This window comes from Rhipicephalus sanguineus, chromosome 7 (genome assembly GCF_013339695.2).
Source record: "Rhipicephalus sanguineus isolate Rsan-2018 chromosome 7, BIME_Rsan_1.4, whole genome shotgun sequence".
Taxonomy (NCBI): Eukaryota; Metazoa; Arthropoda; class Arachnida; order Ixodida; family Ixodidae; genus Rhipicephalus; species Rhipicephalus sanguineus.
The window spans coordinates 6,603,235-6,626,161 of NC_051182.1; the positions used below are offsets into that span (position 1 = coordinate 6,603,235).

General features: G+C 50.5%; 1 protein-coding gene across 1 annotated transcript in view; it reads right to left on the minus strand.

Moving 5' to 3' along the window:
• Positions 1 to 2,748: 2,748 nt before the first annotated feature.
• LOC125759285 (uncharacterized) overlaps positions 2,749 to 22,927 on the minus strand; it is an 88,658-nt gene continuing 68,479 nt past the window's right edge. Inside the window, exons 3-4 of the mRNA XM_049417697.1 lie at positions 3,757 to 4,080; positions 2,749 to 2,763 (exon numbers count right to left, since the gene is read on the minus strand). Coding sequence (XP_049273654.1) covers positions 2,749 to 2,763; positions 3,757 to 4,080 — 339 coding nt within the window. The remainder of the gene's footprint in view (positions 2,764 to 3,756; positions 4,081 to 22,927) is intronic.

Sequence of the window (22,927 nt, forward strand, 5' to 3'; positions counted from 1 at the left end):
ACAGCTTTAGAAAAAATTTATTCTACTGCAAAATGCTAATTGAGATAAGAGGTTTATACAAAAGATATGCACAATTATGGCTGATCATCGCAACGCTGCAAATAAATTCATGTAATCCCTATAAAGTAGTGCCTTATTACCTTGCGCACATATTTTAATCTTGAAAAGAAGTATATGCTATCAAACGTAGGAAGAGTTAGTACACTTTCTCCAAGCATTCGGAACGAATCTTCACATAGTGAAAGCTAATTTACATATCTTGTGGAATAGTAGCAGCGCAAAATTCTACACGGGCACACACAAGAGAAGCAACACAGACAGGCGCTGCTGAAAAAAACCACTTGAACACCACGACGTTGTCCGATTTTTTTGAGACGATGTGATATCTTGTGCATGTATGCAATAACCGAAACTTCATCGCGCCGACGAGCTTCCTTGTCTACCTGCGGACCATTTCTACCGCAGTTTTTCTTTTTCCTGCAGATTGTTTCCGCTACTGACGTGATCAGTTTTTGCGGATAGCCTGCAGCTTCGAGCCGACGCGTCTGAGCATCGAAACTTTCTATGACAGCGTGTGCACAAGATTTTCCCAAAGCGTTGGAAAGACATGTTTGAACAATGCTCCCTTCGACTAACTTTGTGTGTGATGATGTGTGTGGCAACAAGGGTTTTTGTGCGCGCGGCTCGTACCTCCCGCATGTATGTCGATTGGCAAATGTCAGCCGCATATCTAGAAACCGAATGGTGCTGTCCCGAAGCATTTCGTGGATAATCAACAGTGGCGCTAAACATTCTTCAAACAGTGTGATAAGGTGCCTGCTAACAGCTTGGAAGTTTTCAGCGTTGGACTTCAAAACTACAAGAAAGTCGTCCACAAAGAGGAATGTTTTCAGAACACTTCCAAGCTGTTAGCAGGCACCTTATCACACTGAAGAATGTTTAGCGCGACCGTTGATTACGCACGCAATGCCGTCTAAAAAAATCGAACAATATTGTGGTGTTCACGTGGTTTTTCCAGCAAAAAAAAAAAAAAAGACAGCCCTTGTCTGGGCAGGAAAATTTTCGCTAAACTAGAAAAGGACAACACAAAGAAGGAACACTTCAACAGATCGAGCGCACACTACCAACTGTTTTTATTGAACGTAGAGCATCGGTTAAATAGGGAAACCCGAACTGCGCAGACACCCCGTGGCCTCGCATAGCTGCACAGACACATCGAGAAACATCACGTGCTAACGCACCTTATTCATCAAAAAAGACACTTCTGCACCGTAGAGCGATACCGAGGCCTCACTTACACAGCTATCTCTTTTCCCGTTAATGAAGAAGGCTTCCAAAACCCCCCGAGCACACGTGTTTTTTGCTATGTCCCAGTATCTTAGTCTGTTGGAATCGTGCTTCGCATCCACAGGCAGCGCACTGAGCTGGCAAATTCGCCATTTCTTTATTTTTGATCGACCAGCTCGCCCCTCAAGACGTCCCTTGTCTGTGTTGCTTCTCTTGTCTGTCCCCGCGCTGTTCCTAATTCATAATGCAAAACCAAGTGGCCCGAAGCTTTACTTTACATATCTTGATCATACTATTGCATGTTGACTTCCGATTGTTCGCTTAAACACGTCGGCTTTAACTGTCGAAGGAGAGCACCATGACATAGAGTTAAGACTGAATTCAGCTGCTCTGTTATTTGAACATTTGCACACTGAGCTCTTGTAACCAACACACCTTCTTGCAAATACATATTCACAAACATTCAATATTCAAGGAATTGTAGGTTTCATCAGCTCCGACCACTGACTCGCACAGAATACCACCGATCCGGTGAGCACGCTTACGAGAAGCTTTCATTTACGAAGATCCGGGACATCGCGCAAGCTAAGTTTCTTCAGCAATAGACCTACCTGTCCTTAGATGTGGGGGCCGCTAGACCCCCCTCCCCCGCACGCATTTGTTAGCATGTGGATATAATGTATATTCACGCGCACAAATTCGCGCGCATACATACACAGGGGCCGGATGCCCTGAAATAAGGTCCTGGCCTCGACCCTGCCAGCACCGTGCTCGTTAGCGTAGCATTCTCGGTCTCACTCTTGAGGACCTATTTGCTACCGTTTTTCGTAGTGCACAGCACACTGGTGAACTACATTGCTTGGTATGGTAACTCATTTCAAAAGGTAACGTCTGTCGTGTTCATTCGTTACGCATGAACGCGATGTCCAGGAATACGCTCATCTCGTGTTAGTGAATTTCGCGGTCTTCAGGTTCTAGCGCCACAACAATAGACAGTCTAGAAAAAAGATTTGTCGCCTCAGGCGGAAGCACTCTTGCGGGAGGTTCCGTAGCCGTCCATTCGAGACATGCAACTCGCAGTAAAGTAAACGTGAAAACGACGTTACACAAGGCGCCACTTTGTGCCTCGTGCCAAACGTATCTAACCCATCAGCAGCCATCCTATCGTTTCTGTGCGGACGCATATTGTTAAACCTAAGGCTGCAGGAATAACTGCACTGTATCTGAAATTGGATTCGCTACGCATTCCGGATCAACGGTACAGCCGATTTTAGAGGGAGAGGGAATTCACATCATCAATGAGTGTGATTTTGCTTAATTACACTGAATTACACCGGCCCTGAAACAAACCCCCTGTGTGGAGAATAAGAACAATAATCAAACCTCCAATGCTTTGTTGCTTCGTTTACGTTTCAAAACACTCATTTTTCGCGCAGTACAAGGGCACGAATCATATTTCACTCATCTCTGACCATCCTGTAAAGAAGAGTGCTCACATTGGGCGAGTTGGTACTGATTCATGACTAGCTGCGCAAAGAACAAACGGACAAAGAAACAAATGGACACTACGGGTACCCGTGGTGTCCCTTCTTTCTTTGTTCCTGTGTGTGTGTTGCTATAATAATAATATCTGGGGTTTAACGTCCCAAAACCACGATATGATTATGAGAGACGCCGTAGTGGAGGGCTCCGGAAATTTCGACCACCTGGGGTTCTTTAACGTGCACCTAAAGCTAAGTACACGGGCCTCAAACATTTTCGCCTCCATCGAAAATGCAGCCACCGCGGTCGGGATTCGATCCCGCGACCTTCGGGTCAGCAGTCGAGCGCCATAACCACTAGACCACCGTGGCGGGGCTGTGTGTGTTGCTCAGCCAGTCATGAAGCATGCTATAAAAAGCAACGCTGCTAGTTGAAGGTAATAATCACTCATTAAATTATCCTTATATGAGTCCTTGCTTCTCCGCTGCATGAAGCTTTGTATAGACTGACCGGCACGTATACGTAAGTCGATTCCTTTGTACCAAGCTATTTTCACATCATAGAGACGCTTTTAGTATCCCTCTGGAACAATGAAAAATGGCAGTGTAGAGCTGCGCAAGCAGCGTTGATGAAAATTACAGTGGTTAGAGAAAGTTGGAGAGATATTGATGAAGAATCAACCTCAGAAGTAAATGGCGCAATTGGATATGTGCCGTCGCTATGCGTCATACTTCTGCGGCTCTCTGCGTGCAGTGTCTTGAAAAAATAATCCAAGGTGTTTGCCGTGAGCTAAAAGTGTCGTTTTGAAACGTTGAGCACAACCGTACTGGAATAGGTAAAATCATCGCGTCGTAGTGCATGAACCATCGTTGCGGTGCAACGCGTAGTGACAGGTGCCATTCAGAAGCGGTGCCTCCCTGCACGGCAACGCCGAAATATTGAGAACAGGAAACACACAAGAACAATGACACAAACACTGAGGCCTACACCGAAAATCCACCAGTACACGTTAACGTTGGCATGGTCCACGGCACAGATGAGGGCATCTTCATCCGCTGCATTCTTAAGCAGTTTCTCAGCGGAGTTCTGAGAACGACTGTTGCTGGGAAGCCCTTCCGGACAGTTGGGAACACTGTTGCAGACTAGTTCCTTCTTTATGCACACCATGCTGTCGGCACAGAGAAACTCGCACTCCTTGCTCAGGGAGACGAGAGTTTCAGGGCTTGACGGCGTTGAGAGTAGTTTCACTTGTGTCCACCACAGCGAGAAATTTGTGGTTGACGCGTCTACGGATCGAAACTCAAGTGGTACCTGGATGGAAGATAAGCGAGAGAAATTGAGCACAAAAGCACTAATGCAAAAATAATGAGCATAATAATAGCCGAAAACAATTTACATCTTTCAGGCACTATATGTTAGCAAACACTCCCGCTCATTGACAAAATGAGAATTAATCCATGGGTCAGTAATGCACCGTATGCTATATTGCGTACAATAGTGCGGTTATAGAGACGACCAACTTCACACCATTTGAACTGGTTGACCGTGGGACGGTAATAACTACATTAGGTGCGAAGCTAACCGTCAATATCATCAGTGAGAATGACCCTGATATTAGCGAATACATAGCAAAATTAGAAGAGGAACGATGGTTGGCAAGGCACCACATAATGCCTCATCATGACAGCGACGCCCGTCGGTGCAATGCATGGCGACAATATGTACTACGTACAGCCCCGGAGACAAAGTCTGGATTTGGACGCATCTACTCGCACGCACTCTGTCTGAAAAGTTGTTGCGACGCTACTTCGGCCCTTATAATCTTAAGTGACTTAATTTAGGAGGTGAATTCGGAAGGTCAAGTGTGCCTTGCGCAGGAATCTGCCAGAAGTCGTACATGTTAAACGAATGAAATTTTACTACGAAAGATAATGAACAAAACAACTGGGCGAGGTACTGAAACATCAAAAACAAATTTTGAATTGTAACCCTATTGCAAAAACCCGCGCCGTTCCAGTACCCCCAGCGTGATACCAGTACGTTTTTTGGCACTGGATCGCACTGGGAACACTGGTATACGCTCGGGTTCACTGGGACTCCGGTGAACGCACTGGGAAAGAGCTGGGTTGCACTGCTAGGGGCACTGGCTTTGCCGCTGTGACGCTGGCGCTCACTGGGAGGCGCTGGAGACGCTGGAATCTTCACTGGCGTGCGCTGGCACATACTGGAGCCTGCACTGTTTCTTCCAGTGCCGCGCGCCGCTTTCAGTATTGTGCGCGGCGGAATGCTTCGGTATCGTTGAATATCGAATGTTTGATTCGATGGTACCGGTAGATGCTACCCTAAAAGGTCCCAAACATGTGTCACAAATTCTATATACCTTGTAGAGAAAGACGTCGAGATATGCGCACTATTTTCATAATGTACGTGATATATGTTAAATTACGGTCACTTTTAATGTTTCCCTGTCGAATGCGGAGAAAAATGCTAATAACCAAAAGCAGCCAACACTGATCATATTGCTTTCCAGCACGGATTTTTTCTGCAGTGCCAATAACGTCGTTAATTCTTGCGGAGCACGTAGCAGCAATGAATACACATTTTGTGCATGTCGCGCATATATATTGCCACGTGCGTTTCTTATCACTTTTGCTGCATTCGGTTTTCGCCCACAAAGACTGTCAGCAACGCTCAGTGCAAACTACGCCTCTTTGTGCGAGAAGCTTCCCGATTATTGTAGATCGTTTTGTTAAGATTGCGCGCAAGACGCGAACACTCGAGCTTATTCTAGAACTTGCGCGACAACCAGCGATAACGCTGGAATATTCGACGGCACATGTATAAATGCCAACGCGCTTCACCGCTTGTCAGTTGATCGACGGTCGACGCTCTGCTCGCCGCTATCAGCCTATTGCTATAGTTTGCCTTTCAGTTTCCCGGCGACAAGTTCGGCCAAATAAAGAGTTTCATCTGTGACGTGCTGACTGCTGCCTTCGTCGACGTCATGACCACGTGACATCTGGTGGAGGTGCTGTTCGTTCATGTTCCGGACGATGCCGTCAAGCCGTGAACACAGCCCCATTCGTGCCCCCCCCCCCCCCCCCCCCCCAGTACGGACTCCTCCCGGACAAGCCAAAGGTGACGGCGACGAAGACAACAGGCACGATGACGGCCGCGGTGTCCCCAGCAGCAATCGTAATGCAGCCACCCAGAGCGCCGTCGACCTTCCATGGATCACCAAATAAAGACCCCGAGACCTGGTCGAGATGTTCGAAAGGGTCTCAACATTCAACAACTGGGACTCCGAAGCTGCGCCAAGTCTACTTTTACCTGGAAGGCGCAGCAAGGACATGGTTCGAGAATCGGGAGTCCACTCTTCGAACCTGGGACGCCTTCGTAGCGCCTTCCTGGAGACGTTCACAAGCGTCGTCCGAAAGGAAAGGGCCGCAGCCTTGCTGGATAAACGGTTCCAACTTCCAAATGAAAGCGTGGCCATCTTTGCAGAGGAAATGACCCGGCTGTTTCGCCACGCTGACCCTGCCATGCCCGAGGACAAGAAAGTCCGCTTCCTCATGCGAGGGGTAAAGCAAGAGCTCTTCGCTTGTCTGATGCGGAACCCACCATCGACAGTCCAAGAATTCGTCTCAGAAGCGACGACGATTGAGAAGACGATGGAAATACGAACCCGCCAGTACAATCGCCGTTCGATTGAAGACAGCCCAGCTGTTCATGCCCTCGCCTCCGACAACCTGCGCGAAACGATCCGAGCGATCGTTCGGGAGGAACTGCGCAAGCTATTACCCTCGCCACAGCCTAAAGTAGACTCGATCACTGAGGTCGTTCTATCATAAATCCAGCAGTCGCTGGGCAAACTTGAACCGCCACTGCCTCAGCCGCAAGCCATGAACTACGCTGCTGCAGCCCGACGCAACGTCCCCCCTCCTCGCCCACGTCAAGACACCGCGCTGCCGCAGCAGTTCGGCCACCATCACCACCGACGCCCTACCGTACTCCTGACGCCCAGCGCTATGCGCCAAGGAAGACCGACGTTTGGCGTGCCCCTGACAACCGCCCGCTCTGCTACACTGCGGGGAGGCCGGCCACACGTACCGCCACTGCCAGTACAGACAGATGGGGCTACGCGGATTCGCCGTCAACGCACCGCGCCCGCAGCCAGGCGAACGGCCTCGCGACATCGACAAATACCTCACCGGAACATACTGGCAAGTACGACGACCTTCCCGCTCGCCATCGCCCGGCCGCTACATGTCACCGCACCGCCGGCAGTACAATGGCCCAAACCGGGGCCGGTCGCCTAGCCCGTATCCGGAAAACTAAGGGCAGTAACTGGTGGAGGTGCGGTTGCTGTACGACGAACTACCGAAGATCCTCCGCCGCCGACGACGACGCCGCGACCGAACCTTCAGAACACGACGCGAAGCAGACAAATCCTTGACGACGAAACATCGGTCCCTGAAGAGACCTGTCGACGCGACGTAGAAGCAGCGGGACAAGCCGACCTAGCCGTAACCCGGCGCCGCGATTTAACCGCAACGCAAGACGACGGATTAGCGACCTCGACGTACTATTCGACGGCCACAACGTCACCGCTCTCGTCGACACTGGAGCCGACTATTCCGTCGTCAGTGGACCATTTGCCACAAGGTTGAAGAAAGTTAGGACCACTTGGCAAGGCCCCGAAATCCGGACCGCTGGGGGCCATCTAATAACTCCAGCTGGAGTCTGCACCGCAAGAGTCACCATCAATAACCGGACTTATCCTGCGAGTTTTGGAATCTTGCAGCATTGCTCCAGGGATGTGATACTTGGGATGGACTTCCTAAGCCACCACGGCGCCGTTATCACTCTGAGGTCTGAGTCAATAACACTAACCTCAGAAAAAGCGCTGCCGCCACACACGACGCCAGAAAACCCCGTATTGAATGTGATAGAAGGGCACGCCCACATTCCGCCTCTCTCCAGCATCATCATTTCCGTCGGCACCGAAGAACCCGCAGACCTTGCAGGTGTCATCGAGCGCGATCAGCACTTACTTCTGAACCGTCAGATATGCGTCGCAAGAGGCATAGCTGAGCTACGTGATGGCAAAACAAAGGTAGTGCTGACAAACTTCAGCCACGAATATGGGCACTTCAACATTGGTACGACGGTCGCCTACATCCACGCATTCGTGGACGCCAGCAATGCTTTCGCCCTCGTGGATGCTACCGAACCAGCTTTGACGGATCTACGAACCCGACCCAATTTCCACGTCAACACGAGCCTCCCGAAGCACAAGCAAGACCGACTAAAAGCCCTGCTCCTACAATTCAAGGACTGCTTCTCGTCGTCCTCAAGAATTCGACAGACCCCAGTCGCGAAACATCGCACCATAACAGAAGAAAGTGCCCGACCAATCCGTCAGAGCCCGTACCGAGTTTCGACGCGAGAACGCGAGGCCGTCAAGATACAGGTCGACAAAATGCTACGCGGCGACATCATCCAGCCTTCAAAGAGTCCGTGGGCGTCACCCGTGGTGTTAGTGAAGAAGAAGGATGGGACCCTACGTTTCTGCGTCGATTATCGTCGCCTGAACAAAATCACGAAAAAGGACGTGTACACTCTCCCACGTATAGACGACGCCCTAGATCGACTCCACAACGCGAAGTGCTTTTCGTCGATGGACCTCAAGACGGCTACTGGCAAATCGAAGTCGACGAGAGAGACCAAGAAAAGACTGCCTTCATAACACCAGACGGCCTGCTCGAGTTCAAGGTCATGCCTCTTGGTCTTTGTTCGACACCCGCGACTTTCCAACGCGTCATGGATACAGTACTGGCTGGCTTGAAGTGGCAGACTTGCCTCGTGTACTTGGACGACGTCGTTGTCTTTGCCTCAAACTTCGACGAACACCTACGGCGGCTTGAAGCTGTACTTCAAGCAATAAAGAGCTCCGCACTCACCCTGAAGCCAGAAAGGTGTCGCTTTGCGTACGAGGAGCTCTTGTTCTTGGGACACGTGATAAGCAAGTCTGGAGTACGCCCTGACCCGCAGAAGACAGTCGCCATCGCTACATTCCCGCCACCTGCCGACAAGAAGGGCGTGCGTCGATTTCTCGGCTTGTGCGCCTATTACAGGCGGTTTGTAAAAACTTTGCCCGCATTGTCGAGCCACTTACTAGCCTTAGCAGGACCGACGTCGAGTTCAAGTGGGAAACGCCGCAGGAGGAAGCGTTTAAAGAACTAAAACGACGCCTGCAGACGTCTCCATTACTCGCGCATTTCGACGAATACGCCCAAACAGAAGTGCACACCGACGCAAGCAATGCAGGACTCGGCGCCGTTCTTGTGCAGAGGACTGACGGATTGGAAAGGGTAATCACCTATGCTAGCCGGTCGCTATCAAAGGCGGAAGCCAACTATTCTACGACAGAAAGGAAGTGCCTTGCCATAATCTTGGCTACATCAACGTTTCGCCCCTACCTTTACGGCAGGCCCTTCAAAGTTGTGAGCGACCACCACGCCCTGTGTTCGCTAGCTAACTTGAAGGACCCTTCAGGTCGTCTCGCACGATGGAGCTTGAGACTTCAAGAATTTGACATTACCGTCGTATCCAAGTCCGGAAGAAAACACTCTGACGCTGACTGCCTGTCTCGTGCCCCCGTGGACCCGCCGCCGCAAGACGACCAGGACGATGACAACTTTTTGGGAACCATAAATGCCGACGACTTCGCTGAACAACAGCGATCCGATCTGGAACTCAGAGGCCTTATGGAATACCTGGAGGGCAAGAACGCCGTCGTTCCGAAAGTGTTAAGCGAGCACTGGCGTCGTTTTTCTTACGCAACGGCGTTCTCCAAAAGAAGAACTTCTCACCACATCGAGCCAAGCACCTCTTCATGGTGCCTTCAGAATTGCGACCAGAAGTCCTCCAGGCCCTGCACGACGACCCGATAGCAGGACACCTCGGTGTTTCCCGAACACTGGCAAGAATACAAGAAAAGTACTACTGGCCGCGCCTTGCCGCCGACGTCACTCGCTACGTAAGGACATGCCGAGACTGTCAGCGACGCAAGACACCGCCAACAAGACCAACGGGCTTTCTTCAGCCGATCGAGCCACCGAGGCGACCGTTCCAGCAGATCGGGATGGACCTTCTGGTGCCGTTTCAACGTTGACTAGTGGTAATAAGTGGATCGTCGTAGCTACCGACTACCTGACCCGCTACGCCGAAACAAAGGCCCTACCTAGAGGCAGTGCCGCCGAGGTAGCGAAGTTCTTCGTTAAATACATTGTTCTGCCTCATGGCGCCCCAGAGGTCCTTATCACCGGTACGGCGTTTACTGCATTTACTGCATCAGAGGTACGGCGTTTACTGCAAAGCTAACTCAGGCGATCTTGAGGTACAGCCAGACAAGCCACCGCCGGACCACTGCCTGCCACCCTCAGACCAATGGCCTCACCGAGCGGCTAAGTAAGACAGTCGGAGCTAACACGAGTAAGATCCAGCCCTGACAGAGTTCAGTTTTCGAACTGATTTTTAAAGACGATTATCTTTCTTGGGGAACTTAAACGTAGAAATTTTGGTCTGTCTTTCTGTCTGTCTGTCTTTCTGTTTGTCGGCACGTCCCCCGATTCAGCCACTCGGCCAAAGTTGAACCACTTGCCCAAGGGCCAGCCATCGTGAACGGCTGACTAGGTTCATACTTGTGTACATTGTTGATCAAAAAGCAAACATTACGCATATCTGAGGCGCAACATCACTAGGTAAATATTAGGCGGTGTGTTCCTTTAACAGAAAATACATAGATACGCAATTTTAAAGACCTTGATGGTATGCGTTTAACGTTGAGACAGTAAGGAAAAATTTTTCAGCGCAAAATAACACAGGGACGAGAAGGGAGGACACAACACGTGCGCTAACTTTCAACAAAATGGTTTATTTCAACCGAAGCACGAATATATACAGCGGTGATGCTCAAACGCTACAGCCAGATGTCATGCGCAGAGAAGTACTGATGTCATGCGCAGAGAAGTATTCTGATTTTAACAGGAGACGTGCAGACAAGTGAACTTTCTTATCGTAGCCTTTCACAGAAGATATGCGCACGAACTACAAAATTAATGCATGTTCAAAAAATACAATTCTTTTTCTGACAGGGACAGGGACGGCGTGCTTACACAATCGCTACCAAACTTTGCGATTTCGGCGGCTTCTACTATTAGTCTCGTTAGTTCATCACGGTTAGTCAATAACACCTTGGTGCTCTCAAAAACAGGGGCACCAAGGTGTTATTGACTAACCGTGATGAACTAACGAGACTAATAGTAGAAGCCGCCGAAATCGCAAAGTTTGGTAGCGATTGTGTAAGCACGCCGTCCCTGTCCCTGTCAGAAAAAGAATTGTATTTTTGAACATGCATTAATTTTGTAGTTCGTGCGCATATCTTCTGTGAAAGGCTACGATAAGAAAGTTCACTTGTCTGCACGTCTCCTGTTAAAATCAGAATACTTCTCTGCGCATGACATCAGTACTTCTCTGCGCATGACATCTGGCTGTAGCGTTTGAGCATCACCGCTGTATATATTCGTGCTTCGGTTGAAATAAACCATTTTGTTGAAAGTTAGCGCACGTGTTGTGTCCTCCCTTCTCGTCCCTGTGTTATTTTGCGCTGAAAAATTTTTCCTAATGTCTTACCAACAAGGCCGAATTTCTCCCCTTGTGAGACAGTAACGCGTTTATTAAAAGATTGCCACAGCTGAAGTGATCAGCGGTCCAAGCCGAGCAAGCGCGAGCGCCAACAACAACCGTCTTCGTCTTCTTCTTTCGCAGGCGTTCTTGTCTGCGCCCTACCATGTTACAAATCACTACCCCGCGGAAAAGGAGCCATCCTGGCGACCTAAGGAACAGGTACAACTGGTGGGTCATAATGCGGCTTCAGTCGATCGACGTGAACAGTCTCGCGGCCGCGACGACGGCGGTCCGTAGATGATTGAACAGGCTCAATTATATAGTTAACTGGGGATGCTTGACGTAGGACGCGGTAGGGGCCTTCGTACTTAGGCAGTAGCTTTGTGGAAAGGCCAGGAGCGGAGGAGGGAACGCGAAGCCACACCAAGGCGAATACGACTGAGGAGGCAGGTTTTCGTCGTGACGGTCCTTCTGGCCCTACTCGCCCTACAATGTTACAACCCTAGTTTCTTAAGGTGCGCTGAAAATGCGACTGCGCTTAAACTTGTCTTCCTCCGTGCCCTCTGCACAAGCTCATGTTGTGTTTCGGTTTCGGTTCAGTATTGCATTGTACGAATGACAGGGGGCGCCGCTCTGGCATTCCTGTTTTACCCAGGCGACGTGGAAGTAAGAGAGTTTATGGAGTGTACTCGCTGAGTGCGGACGTTTCATCTCCTTCGGCGCATCGCGCCAAACAGCGTGTTCGGGCTGGCCGGTGTCCCCACCGGTCGCGTTGGTCACCGCCGGTCTTCGCCTGCCGCTGCGCCGGGACTACCAGCCCGCGACACAGCACTCGTGTTTCCCGACGTATTGCCAGATGGCGTCCATATCTCACGCAGCGCCTCTTCTATCGTCTTTAGACGACATTTGCAGCGAAGCACGCAGATACGCGGCCAATTTTTTATTATCGCGCTGCACCCGCCGCGCGGCCGAATGCCAACTTCTTCTTCCTTGACGAGCGCCGCATTCTGAGGCGCTATAGTGCTCCCCCCGGTAGAACTAGATCCGTAGGAGTCGCCCAGTGAACATGCTTGGATGTGGGCATCCAGACTGAAGATTGAAGCCCAGCGGACGCGAGAGCGGCGATATACGCAGGTTTCAGTCGATCGGCAGCCACGACGTCTTCACGGCCATTGATGTCCAGCGTGAACGTGTTAGGTGTACGATGGAGTACGCGGAATGGGCCATCATAGACTGGTGTGAGTGGTGGCCCTATTTGGTCACGCCGAACGAAGACGTGACTGCAGTCATGCAGATCCTGACTGACGAAGGCAGACTGGGGGTGTCGGTCGGCAGGAATCACAGGAGCAAGGTCCCGAAACGTGGTGCGCAGCTCTAGAATGTACGTGGAGGCATCGTGAGTGGAAGGTGGTGATGATGGCTCGAAGAATTCTTTTGTAAGACGCAGGGAAACGCCATAGACTAGTTCGGCTGATGAGCAGCCGAGATCCGCTTTCAATGCTGATCGGATGCCCAGAAGTACGAAGGGGAGGTGGTCGAGCCAACGTTCCCTTGGCTGGCGAGCAGTGAGGGCAGCTTTCAGTTGTCGATGAAGCCGTTCGACCATGCCATTGGCGGAATGATGGTAGGCAGTTGTGTGGATGTGTCGAATGCCCAGAATATTGGCAAGTGCGGTGAAAAGGGCCGATTGAAATTGACGACCGCGATCAGTGGTGACGACAGAAGGGCATCCAAAGCGCGCGCGACACCCAGCCGTTTGTGAAAGCCTTAGCAAGCGTTGGTGCTTTAATGTCGGAAATGGGAAACGCTTCCGGCCATCTGGTGAAGCAATCCACACATGTCAGCAGGTAACAGGCTCCTTGCGATGACGGAAGAGGGCCGACGATGTCGAGATGGACGTGAGAAAAGCTTGCGTCTGGAGGCCGAAAGGGGGATGTTGCCGTGACAGTGTGACGGTGAACTTTAACCCGCTGGCACACAAGGCAGGTTCGCGCCCAGCGTCGGACATCAGCATTGATGCTTGGCCAAAGGAAACGAGATGTGACTAGCTTCTGGGTTGCACGAATACCAGGATGGCTCATGTTGTGCAATTGATCAAAAATTGCACGACGAAAAGCTAAAGGCACGAAGGGCCGAGGGACACCAGTAGACGTTTCGTACGTTATTAATGAGGCAGAAAATGGAAGCGGGCACTCCGTGAACGATAGAGACGTGGATGAAGAACGAAGACGATGCAGCTCAGGATCGTTGCTTTTGGCAGCTGCTAGCTCTTCCATGTCTAGTGGTGGCTGAGTCGACAAGGCATCGATGCGGGGTAGTGCATCAGCAGCAGCATTTTCCGGCCCATGGGCGTGTCTGAGATCCACAGTGAACTCGGAAATAAAGCATAGTTGACGGATCTCCCGTGCAGTGTAATTGCTGTGATTGCGATGGAAGGCAAACATCAGGGGCTTGTGGTCTGTAACGACGTAAAAGTCCCGGCCCTCCAATAAATGGCGAAAATGTTTGATGGCGAAGTATACCGCGAGGAGTTCTCGGGCAAATGTACTGTATTTTGCTTCCGGTGGCTTCAGGTGGCTCTGGTGTGGGCAGTCGCGAAATTTCGCCCTTATTTATACGGCCGACAGTTTACAGTGATCACCGACCATCATGCCCTTTGTTGGCTCGCCTCTTTGAAAGATCCCACAGGTCGTCTCGCTCGCTGGGCACTCCGTTTGCAAGTGTATACCTACACGGTCGTGTGCAAGAGTGGAAAACTGCACCAAGATGCGGATTGCCTATCACGCTACCCTGTGGCTGACCGGCACTCTACGAGCAATGCCTTGATCGACTGCGTATTTTCCCTCTCCCCGCTGCTTCGCCTCGGCGACGAGCAGCGTCGGGATCGGCTTATCAGTCAAATAATGCAACGGCTGCGATCCTCCCCGCACGACGCCTCTGTACGCATGTTTGCCTTCAAAGATGACACCTTATACCGGCGTAATGTGTCACCCGCCGGACCCGATCTACTGCCGGTCGTACCAAAGCACCAGCATTCCACAGTCCTCCACGAGCTTCATGACGCCCCAACCGCTGGTCACCTTGCCGTTTCTCGCACGTATGACCGTGTGCGCCGGCGCTTCTACTGACCTGGCTGCACGCTCTGTGCGGCGTTATGTCAACGCCTGCGAAGTTTGGCAGCGCCGCAAGAAGCCGTCGGGACTTCCTGCTGGGTATCTTCAGCCTATCGACATCCCACCGGAGCCCTTCTTCCGAGTCGGTTTGGACCTTCTCGGTCCCTTTCCAACATCCACTTCAGCAAACAATTGGGTTGCCGTTGCTACCGATTACGCGACCCGCTACGCAATCACGCGAGCCCTGCCAACCAGCTGCGCTACAGACGTCGCTGATGTTTTACTTCGGGATCTTATTTTAGTGCACGGTGCCCCACGACAACGGTTGATAGACCGAGGCCGTACTTTCCTTTCTCAAGTGATTGACGATATTCAGCGTTCCTGTACCACCCAGCATAAGCTCACGACCTCTTACCATCCCCAGAAAAACGGGCTGACAGAGCGCTTAAAACGGACCCTGACAGGCATGCTTTCGAAATACGTGTCGACCGACCATCGTGACTGGGACCTTGCACTGCCCTACGTGACGTTCGCGTACAATTCTTCCCGGCACGACACCACTGGATACTCACCGTTTTACCTTTTGTCTGGACGCGAACCAACGTTGCCATTGGATACCTTCCTTCCGGCTGCTGCAGAGTCGACCACAGAATACGCACGCGACGCTATTGCCCGCGCTGACCACGCCCGTCAGCTTGCCCGCAACAGATTGACGGCGTCTCAAGATACACAGAAGCACCGTTACGACGAGCGGCATCGTGACGAACGTTTTCCAACGGGTTCCCTCGTTCTTCTCTGGTCCCCAGCGCGACGTGCCGGCCTCTCTGAGAAGCTACTTTCTCGATACATGGGCCCGTACCGCGTGCTTCGACGGCTGTGTCCGTCGTGTTGACGGTCAACACTGGCAACATTGAAGAAAGAGAGTGTCGCGCGAGTTCTTTTTCTCCTTTAGGGGGAGTGTACGCTGTTTATGCGATTGTTTTAGGGGCGAAGCTCCTTAAGGCGGCACCGGTTCGTCCCTCGTAGTAGTATAAGTGCGTAACCAGTCGTAACGCTAGTACCAGATCTTGACCTCCAAGGTGGTGCCGGTGGGAGATTTTTCATGTGCGTTGTTGAACAATAAAAAATTTGCAGCGTGCGCGTTAACTAAAAGCCGAATTCTTCTGTCTCTCATTCCCCATTAGCAGTCATTGGCATGTTCCAGTAGGAAACGTTAGTAGAAGTGTGAGTGTTAGCTAAAAGCCGACTTCTTCTGTCTCTCATTCCCATTAGCAGCCATTGTTTACCTCCAAGGTAGTGCCTGGTGAGATTTCTCCTGTGCGTGATTAAACAATAAAAATTTTGTTCAAAACGCCGTTGATTGATGAAATAAGCCAACGAAAGACGCCAGATATTTTCTAAAAGCAAGACGAAAGAACGCCAGATGTTTCTAAAGCAAAACGAAAAGACGCCAGCTGCCTAACGAAAGACGCCAGATGTTTTCTAAAGCAATGGTTTTCTAAACAATGAAAATTCACAGCGTACATGTGAAATTAAAGTGAGCTGCAAGTCGTCATAACTCATCGAACCTTTAGTATAAACGCGCCCGATCTCACGTCGGTGTTGATGTACTGGGCAGAATTCACGGAAGATTCACGGTTTACCGATGAACCTCCGCAGCTTCGCCCACTCATCATCATTCACTCCGTGGATATGCTGTGATTTTTTAGGGGCGAAGCTCCTTAAGGCGGCACCCGTTCGTCCCTCGTAGTAGTAGTCGTAGTGAGTAACCAGTCTTACGCTTTGACCTCCAAGGTGGTGCCGGTGGGAGATTTTTCCTGTGCGTTGTTGAACAATAAAAAATTCGCAGCGTTAGCTAAAAGCCGACTTCTTCTGTCTCTCATTCCCGTTAGCAGCCATTCTTTACCTCCAAGGTAGTGCCTGGCGAGATTTCTCCTGTGCGTGATTAAACAATAAAAATTTTGTTCAAAACGCCGTTTATTGATGAAATAAACCAACGAAAGACGCCAGATGTTCTGTAAAAGCAAAACGAAAGAACGCCAGATGTTTCTAAAGCAAAACGAAAAGGCGCCAGCTGCTTAACGAAAGACGCCAGATGTTTTCTAAAGCAATGGTTTTCTAAACAATGAAAATTCACAGCGTACATGTAAAATTAAAGTGAGCTGCAAGTCGTCATAACTCATCGAACCTTTAGTATAAACGCGCCCGATCTCACGTCGGTGATGATGTACTGGGCAGAATTCACGGAAGATTCACGGTTTACCGATGAACCTCCGCAGCTTCGCCCACTCATCATCATTCACTCCGTGGATATGCTGTGATTTTTTTCAACCAAGCGGGACTCGAGCGGAGGAGTTCGGTGGGCGAAGCCTGGGTGGGCGGTCGGTTTGTATAAATACTGCCTTCAACCAGACTTGCTCTTCCTTCGCATTGCCAGCGCGCACTGGGATCAACATGGGGCTGTCGACAGCCTACGATGTCTACGTGGCGCAGACGACAGGAATGACAGAGCCCACAGTGAGGAAGACGCCGGAGCCATGTTGGAGGCGAGCTCTTACGTGTGCATCACAGATAAGGTGTGCATCACAGATGAGACTATTTGAGGGCCATTAGCAATTCGTGCGTCGTAATAAGAAAGAAATGTGTTTCTGCTGACAAAACGTTCTTCAACAGATCTTGTACTTTCTAAAGTTGATCTTTAATTCTCAATGCATTAAGTTGAAGGCTATTCAGGAAATAGTGCACAGCTTTGTGACATACCTGAGCGTTGATGATGTTCTCTCTGTGTATGAGAACAGAATGAATGACTGGTGGGTTTGGACACAGCACACCGTCATCCACCAGCAGGTAGTTGGCGGTGCAGTTGCTCGAAGGCGCATAGAAGCTGTGAAGCCGAATGATATGTCATGATTTGAAAGCCTGGCGTCTGCCAGCGACAGTAAAGGGACCACCAGCGCCAAGGACCTCTTCTGAGAAGCCAGACTCCTGGCTGCTCCGGTAAGGAGGACGAACGGCCGGGAACCGGAGAGAGCCCTGCAGTGAACATGATGAGCGCTTGAATCTTTATTGAGTACATCTAACACCTCCGCACTGTGAGCTGACAAAACATTTACAGACCTTTATCATGTTGCAATAAAACGGCCTTCTCGACGCAATGAAATGGTATATCTCCTGGCAGAAGCCAGTAGCACTGTTTTTACAAGCCAAGCTTAAGTGTTTGTCAGTTGACGACCCCTTCATGATAAGGAACTCGGATGAAGTAATCAATTTTTTATAACTAACGCTGAATAAAGCTTACCAACCTTTTCCATTGACATGAAGGATCTTGTGTTGTGTTGTGAAGGCGCTTGTGTTGTCGTGTTCTTCTCCCTTTGTCCCCGTTGTAAGTGCGCGCTCTCCTGTGACGATGAATACATACCAACTCGCCCAGTTTTCTGCTTTGTTATGAAGGATCGTTTTTACTCCATTCCTCACAAAGACCTGCTAGAAGTAGTGGAACAGTCTAATGATGAATATGGTGCCATCAAGTTCAAGAATGATGCCTTGATATCTAGCAGCCATTTTTGGAGCTTTTAAACTTTTATCTCGTGTGAAGTTTTATTAAATGGGATGATGCCGTTTATCTACAGAAGAAGGGGGTATGTACAGGATTATGCATTGCACCCATACTCAGCGTTCTTTTTTAGATGTGAAGCATCTTATGGCGGAGTTCAGTCCGGTGGTGGTGTGCGGAGTGACCACCCCTACTGCGCATGCGCGAACCCTCTCCACACACCTCCTCTCCCACTTCATCCTCTTCCACTCCCCTCCCCCTCTCGCACTGTCCCCCTCTCCCCCTTCTCCTCTCCCACTTTCTCTCTCTCCACTTCCCCTCCCCCTCCCCCTTCCCTCTCTCCTCCCCCTCTCCACATTTCTCCTGAAACGGCCTCGACATGCCGAAACGCTGCTTCGCATCGCCTCATAATCCCCTATAGCGGAAATGGTGTGATTTTTGTCCCGACGCGATGTCATTCTGTCCGATATAAATTCACCCAGACGAAATTGCGCAAAGCTTTTTGTTATGTTGATGATTTCTTTTTTATTGAGTGTGCTTCAAATGACGTTGACCGTCAGGTTGCAGAAATTCTGCCAACCATTAAGGAGTATCTGGTTCCCCTTGATGTTACGTATGAAATACCGCAAGGTAGTATCCGGTTTCTTGACCATCGTCTGTTTTGTTCAGTAGAACATACTTGGCGGTGCTATGAACCACGCTCAGAAAAGCCTCTCCTGCAGTACAACTCAGCGCATTCAAAGCTAATTAAACGAGGGTTTGCCAGAGCATGCTTTAGGAATGCCTGGATGAAGTCATGCCATCACACTATGGCCGCTAGTTTTGCAGGAAAAAGCAAGCGATTATCCCTGGCAGGCTATCCAGTGTTGGTGCAGGTGTCAGTGGCTGAGTGCTTGTTGCAAGTTTCACGTAAGCGGGGACGTCCGCAGAACAATAGTGTGCCCGATGCTGGAAAAATCGGTGTCATACCATATGTGCATAAAGTATCACATCAATTGAAGAAGATAACCCGGACAGAAAACGTCCGCGTAGTGTTCTCTGCTCCAGAGAAACTAGGTCGACTATGCAAGCTGAAGAATCCTCAGAAGGAGTCCCAAGCCGCCTGTGGAAAGAGGCATGTGACTAGGTTTGTTGAATATTCTCTAGCTGTCATGCATATACTCCCTCTGTCGTGCGATGTGGTCTACATAGGATAGACGGGACGGACAGACGGGACATAGGACAGATGTTTTCGCAATGACCGCCTGCGGGAGCATTGTTGCAATGTAAAAAACAAGGCTTCCTCAGGCAGTTTCCTGGCTACGCATTGTAAGACCTGCGTATGCACTCCTTTGTTTGATCATTGTGTCGTTTTGAGCCGCAGTCGTAATCAGTTGACCCGCGAAATCATCGAGGCGAATTCTATTGCGAAATGTATGAAGCTGTGTGTGAGTACGCCATCTATAGCCTTATCTGAAGAAGAGATCGACTTTCTTGAGCGTGTGCAATGAAGTGCGAAAACGGCGTTTTCTGGTCACGTGTGCTGCGCGACATGTTTAGTTGTTTCAGGGGTGAAGCTCCTTAGGGTGTGAGTCGTTCCCTCCTCTGTAGTAGTAGTATGTAGCCACCTCGCCCGATCGGCAAAGGGCGAGATGGATCGGCAACGGGCGAGCGCCGATCGGTAAAGTCCCCCCCCCTCTCTTTCGCCTCGCCACGCCGACGCTCCGCGCTCGCTGCGTTGCAGATGCGTGCTCTAGGCAGCGTCTGCTAGCGAGTTTCTTGATTGAAAAAACCGTGCTCGCGCTGCAGAACCGTTCACTGACCAACCCATATATATAGGCACTGAATTTTGACCTCCAAGGTAGTGCCTTTGTGAGATTTCTCCTGAGCGTGATTAAACAATAAAAATTCACAGCGTACATGTAAAATTAAGTGAGCTGCAAGACACCATGACTCTCATCGACCTTTAGTATAAAACGCGCCCGATCTGACGTCGTTGATGATGTACTGGCAGAATTCATGGAAGATTCACACTATGGCGCTTGTCATGGGTGGCAGGCAATTGTTGATTTAGTGCGCGACGTACGTACGCCATGGGACGTTGTAATAAATCCGCTCTCTGTTGGCGCGCTTTCACTTTCGCTAGGAGTATTCACGGTTTACCGATGATTCTCCCCGGAGCTTCGCCCCACTCATCATCATTCACCCCGTGGATATGCTGTGGATTTTTTTTGGTAAGTTTACAGCGTCACGTGTGCTGTGAGGTGAGCCATATACTGTGCTGTAGGGTCATGAAATAAACAAAAGTTTCAAGCTTAGTGCTCATCCTGTCGCCTGTGTTTCCTTCTTCGCTGTAGCCTCTTTTCTTCATGCTCAAACTGAGCTGCGCTATACCAAAACGATATTGTATGCACCAACTTGCCCAATCTGCAGTACTTGTCATATCTTGTGTCTAGAGCCCCCTCGCCACCCAAGGAAAAGGTTGAATTGAAAGCGCATGTCAAAAGCTGCAAGTTAGGTGTGCACAGCTGTATGTGGGGGAAAGGTATGAAGGAACTAAGAGTCTTAAAATAGGACCACTATTGGGTACAAGTACAAAAAACGCGCTAAACAAAAGAGCGAACGAAAGAAGGTGAATTTTTTTCGATGGACACTTCTTTTTCTATATTATACACAACCAACACTTCTTAATTGACGACACTTCTTCAAAGCGTCGTCAATTAAGGAGAAAAACGGCATGGTTTGTGCTCCCGAGTAATAGGCTAATGTACGCCTGTCTTCAAGCATACACTATCCCACTGCGCTTCCGCAATATGGGAGGCAGAGCATCGTAGCTTAGGCCGCGAACGCGCGCAGAGGCCACGTCCCGCTGGCCTCTGTCACGCTTCACCAGGGCAAGACATTCAGCCGTCGACATCGCTGCCTTTCAGCAGCGCGTATTGCAGCAGCTTTATTAGCCGACTTGAAGCAGTCGGCGGCGAAGAAAAACACCGTTGCTGCCTGTGGAAGCTGCACTACTCTCCGACGACGAGCCTCACAACTAACAAGAAGCGAAAGGCGAAGAACGTAACTGCATGGTATGGCGAGTCCCCGATGCCCGTGCGGCCAGTGTTCCTCGCTGGTATTGAGATGTGTTAAGCGTTTATTGGACGGCACTCAGCGGCAATACGCAGTGGCTACAGTCAAGGAAGAAGTACGACTTCCGAGCACGAGCGGCATTCAGAATAGGACGATCCATAGAACCCTCTGGAGAACTCAACCCATTAAACAGTACCAAGGCTTCGCCACAATTACCCCAGGTACGAAAAAGGCGCCGTCCGTGGCGACCTAACAGCTCGTCACGACGAGTGGGTCATAGTCGGCCTTGAGGCGCTCCACGTTGACTATGGTCGCGCCCGCGAATGCGCATGTCCGGAGAAGGCTCAATGGGTTCTGTCAGGTAGTTGACCGGGGATGTTCATTCGACGACACGGTAGGGACCTTCGTATTTCGGCAGTGGTTTTGTAGAGAGGCCAGTTGCAGTGGTAGGGACCAAGACCCATACGAGCGCTCCAGGGAGGAACGTGGGATCAGAAATGGTGGTCCTCGAATTCTCTTCTGTCGTTCTTGTTCATGCGTCGTAAAGGTCTGCGCAAGCTCGCGACGCTCTTCAGCAAGTCTGGTTGTAGAAGAAATAGGCGCACACTCAGATGGATCCTCCTTGCATGGAAGTATCGTGTCGACGGTGTGCGATGGATGCCTTCCGTACAACAAGACGAATGGTAAAAAACCCGTAGTGCTCTGAGGGGTGGTATTGTAGGCGTAGGTGACGAAAGGCAGAATGGTATCCCAATTTGTGTGATCGGCGGCGACGTATATTGAGAGCATGTCGCCCAGCGTGCGGTTAAAGCACTCGGTTAGGCCATTCGTCTGCGGATGGTGAGCAGTAGTTTTGCGGTGAACAGCATGACACTCTTTGAGAATGCCTTCGGCGACTTCCGACAAGACACGGCCTCGATCGCCGAGAAGTTCTTGGGGTGACCGTGACGCAGTATGAATCGGTTGTAGCAGGAAGGAGGCAACAGCGCGCGCTGTACCCGCTGGGACGGCGGCGGTTTCGGCGTATCGCATGAGATGGTCAACAGCGACGATGGCCCACCGGTCAGAGGAAGTGGCCCATACAAATCTATGCCGACGCGCCCAAATGGACGGTTAGAGCAAGGTAATGGTTGCAGACCTGCTGGCGACACGTGCATCGAAGGTTTTCGGCGTATGCAATAGAGGCACGAGTGAACGAACTTCTGCACGTAACAGAACATCCCTCGCCAAACATATGTTGTTGAATGCGGTGGTAAGGTTTTGGATACCCCAGATGTCGCGACATCCCGGCGCGGTGGCTGCATTTCGATGGAGGCGAAAATGCTTGAGGCCGTGGACTTAGATTTAGGTGCACGTTTAAAGAACCCCAGGTGGCCCGAAATTTCCGGAGCCTCCACTACGGCGTGGTCTCATACTCATATCTGGTTGTGGGACGTTAAACCCCAGATATTATTATATACTTACCCCAGAGTGCCGTCATTGCGGATCAGTTTGGAGGACTCGCCTATTTCAGAACGCAGACTGCGGGTATTACGGGAGCCACTGGCGTGCCGTCGGCGTTGTAATTTTGTCGGTGCAGGTAGGTCAATTCGTATCACCTTAATAAAGCGAAATGTGGGGCTTGACGAGAAACGTCGCCAGTAGATGTGTTGCCCACGGATCAGTGAGAGGACGATCAGAGGGTAGGCGATCCATTTATCCTTAAGCTGTTCGGTTGTTAAGCGATGGGTGGGAACGTCGATGG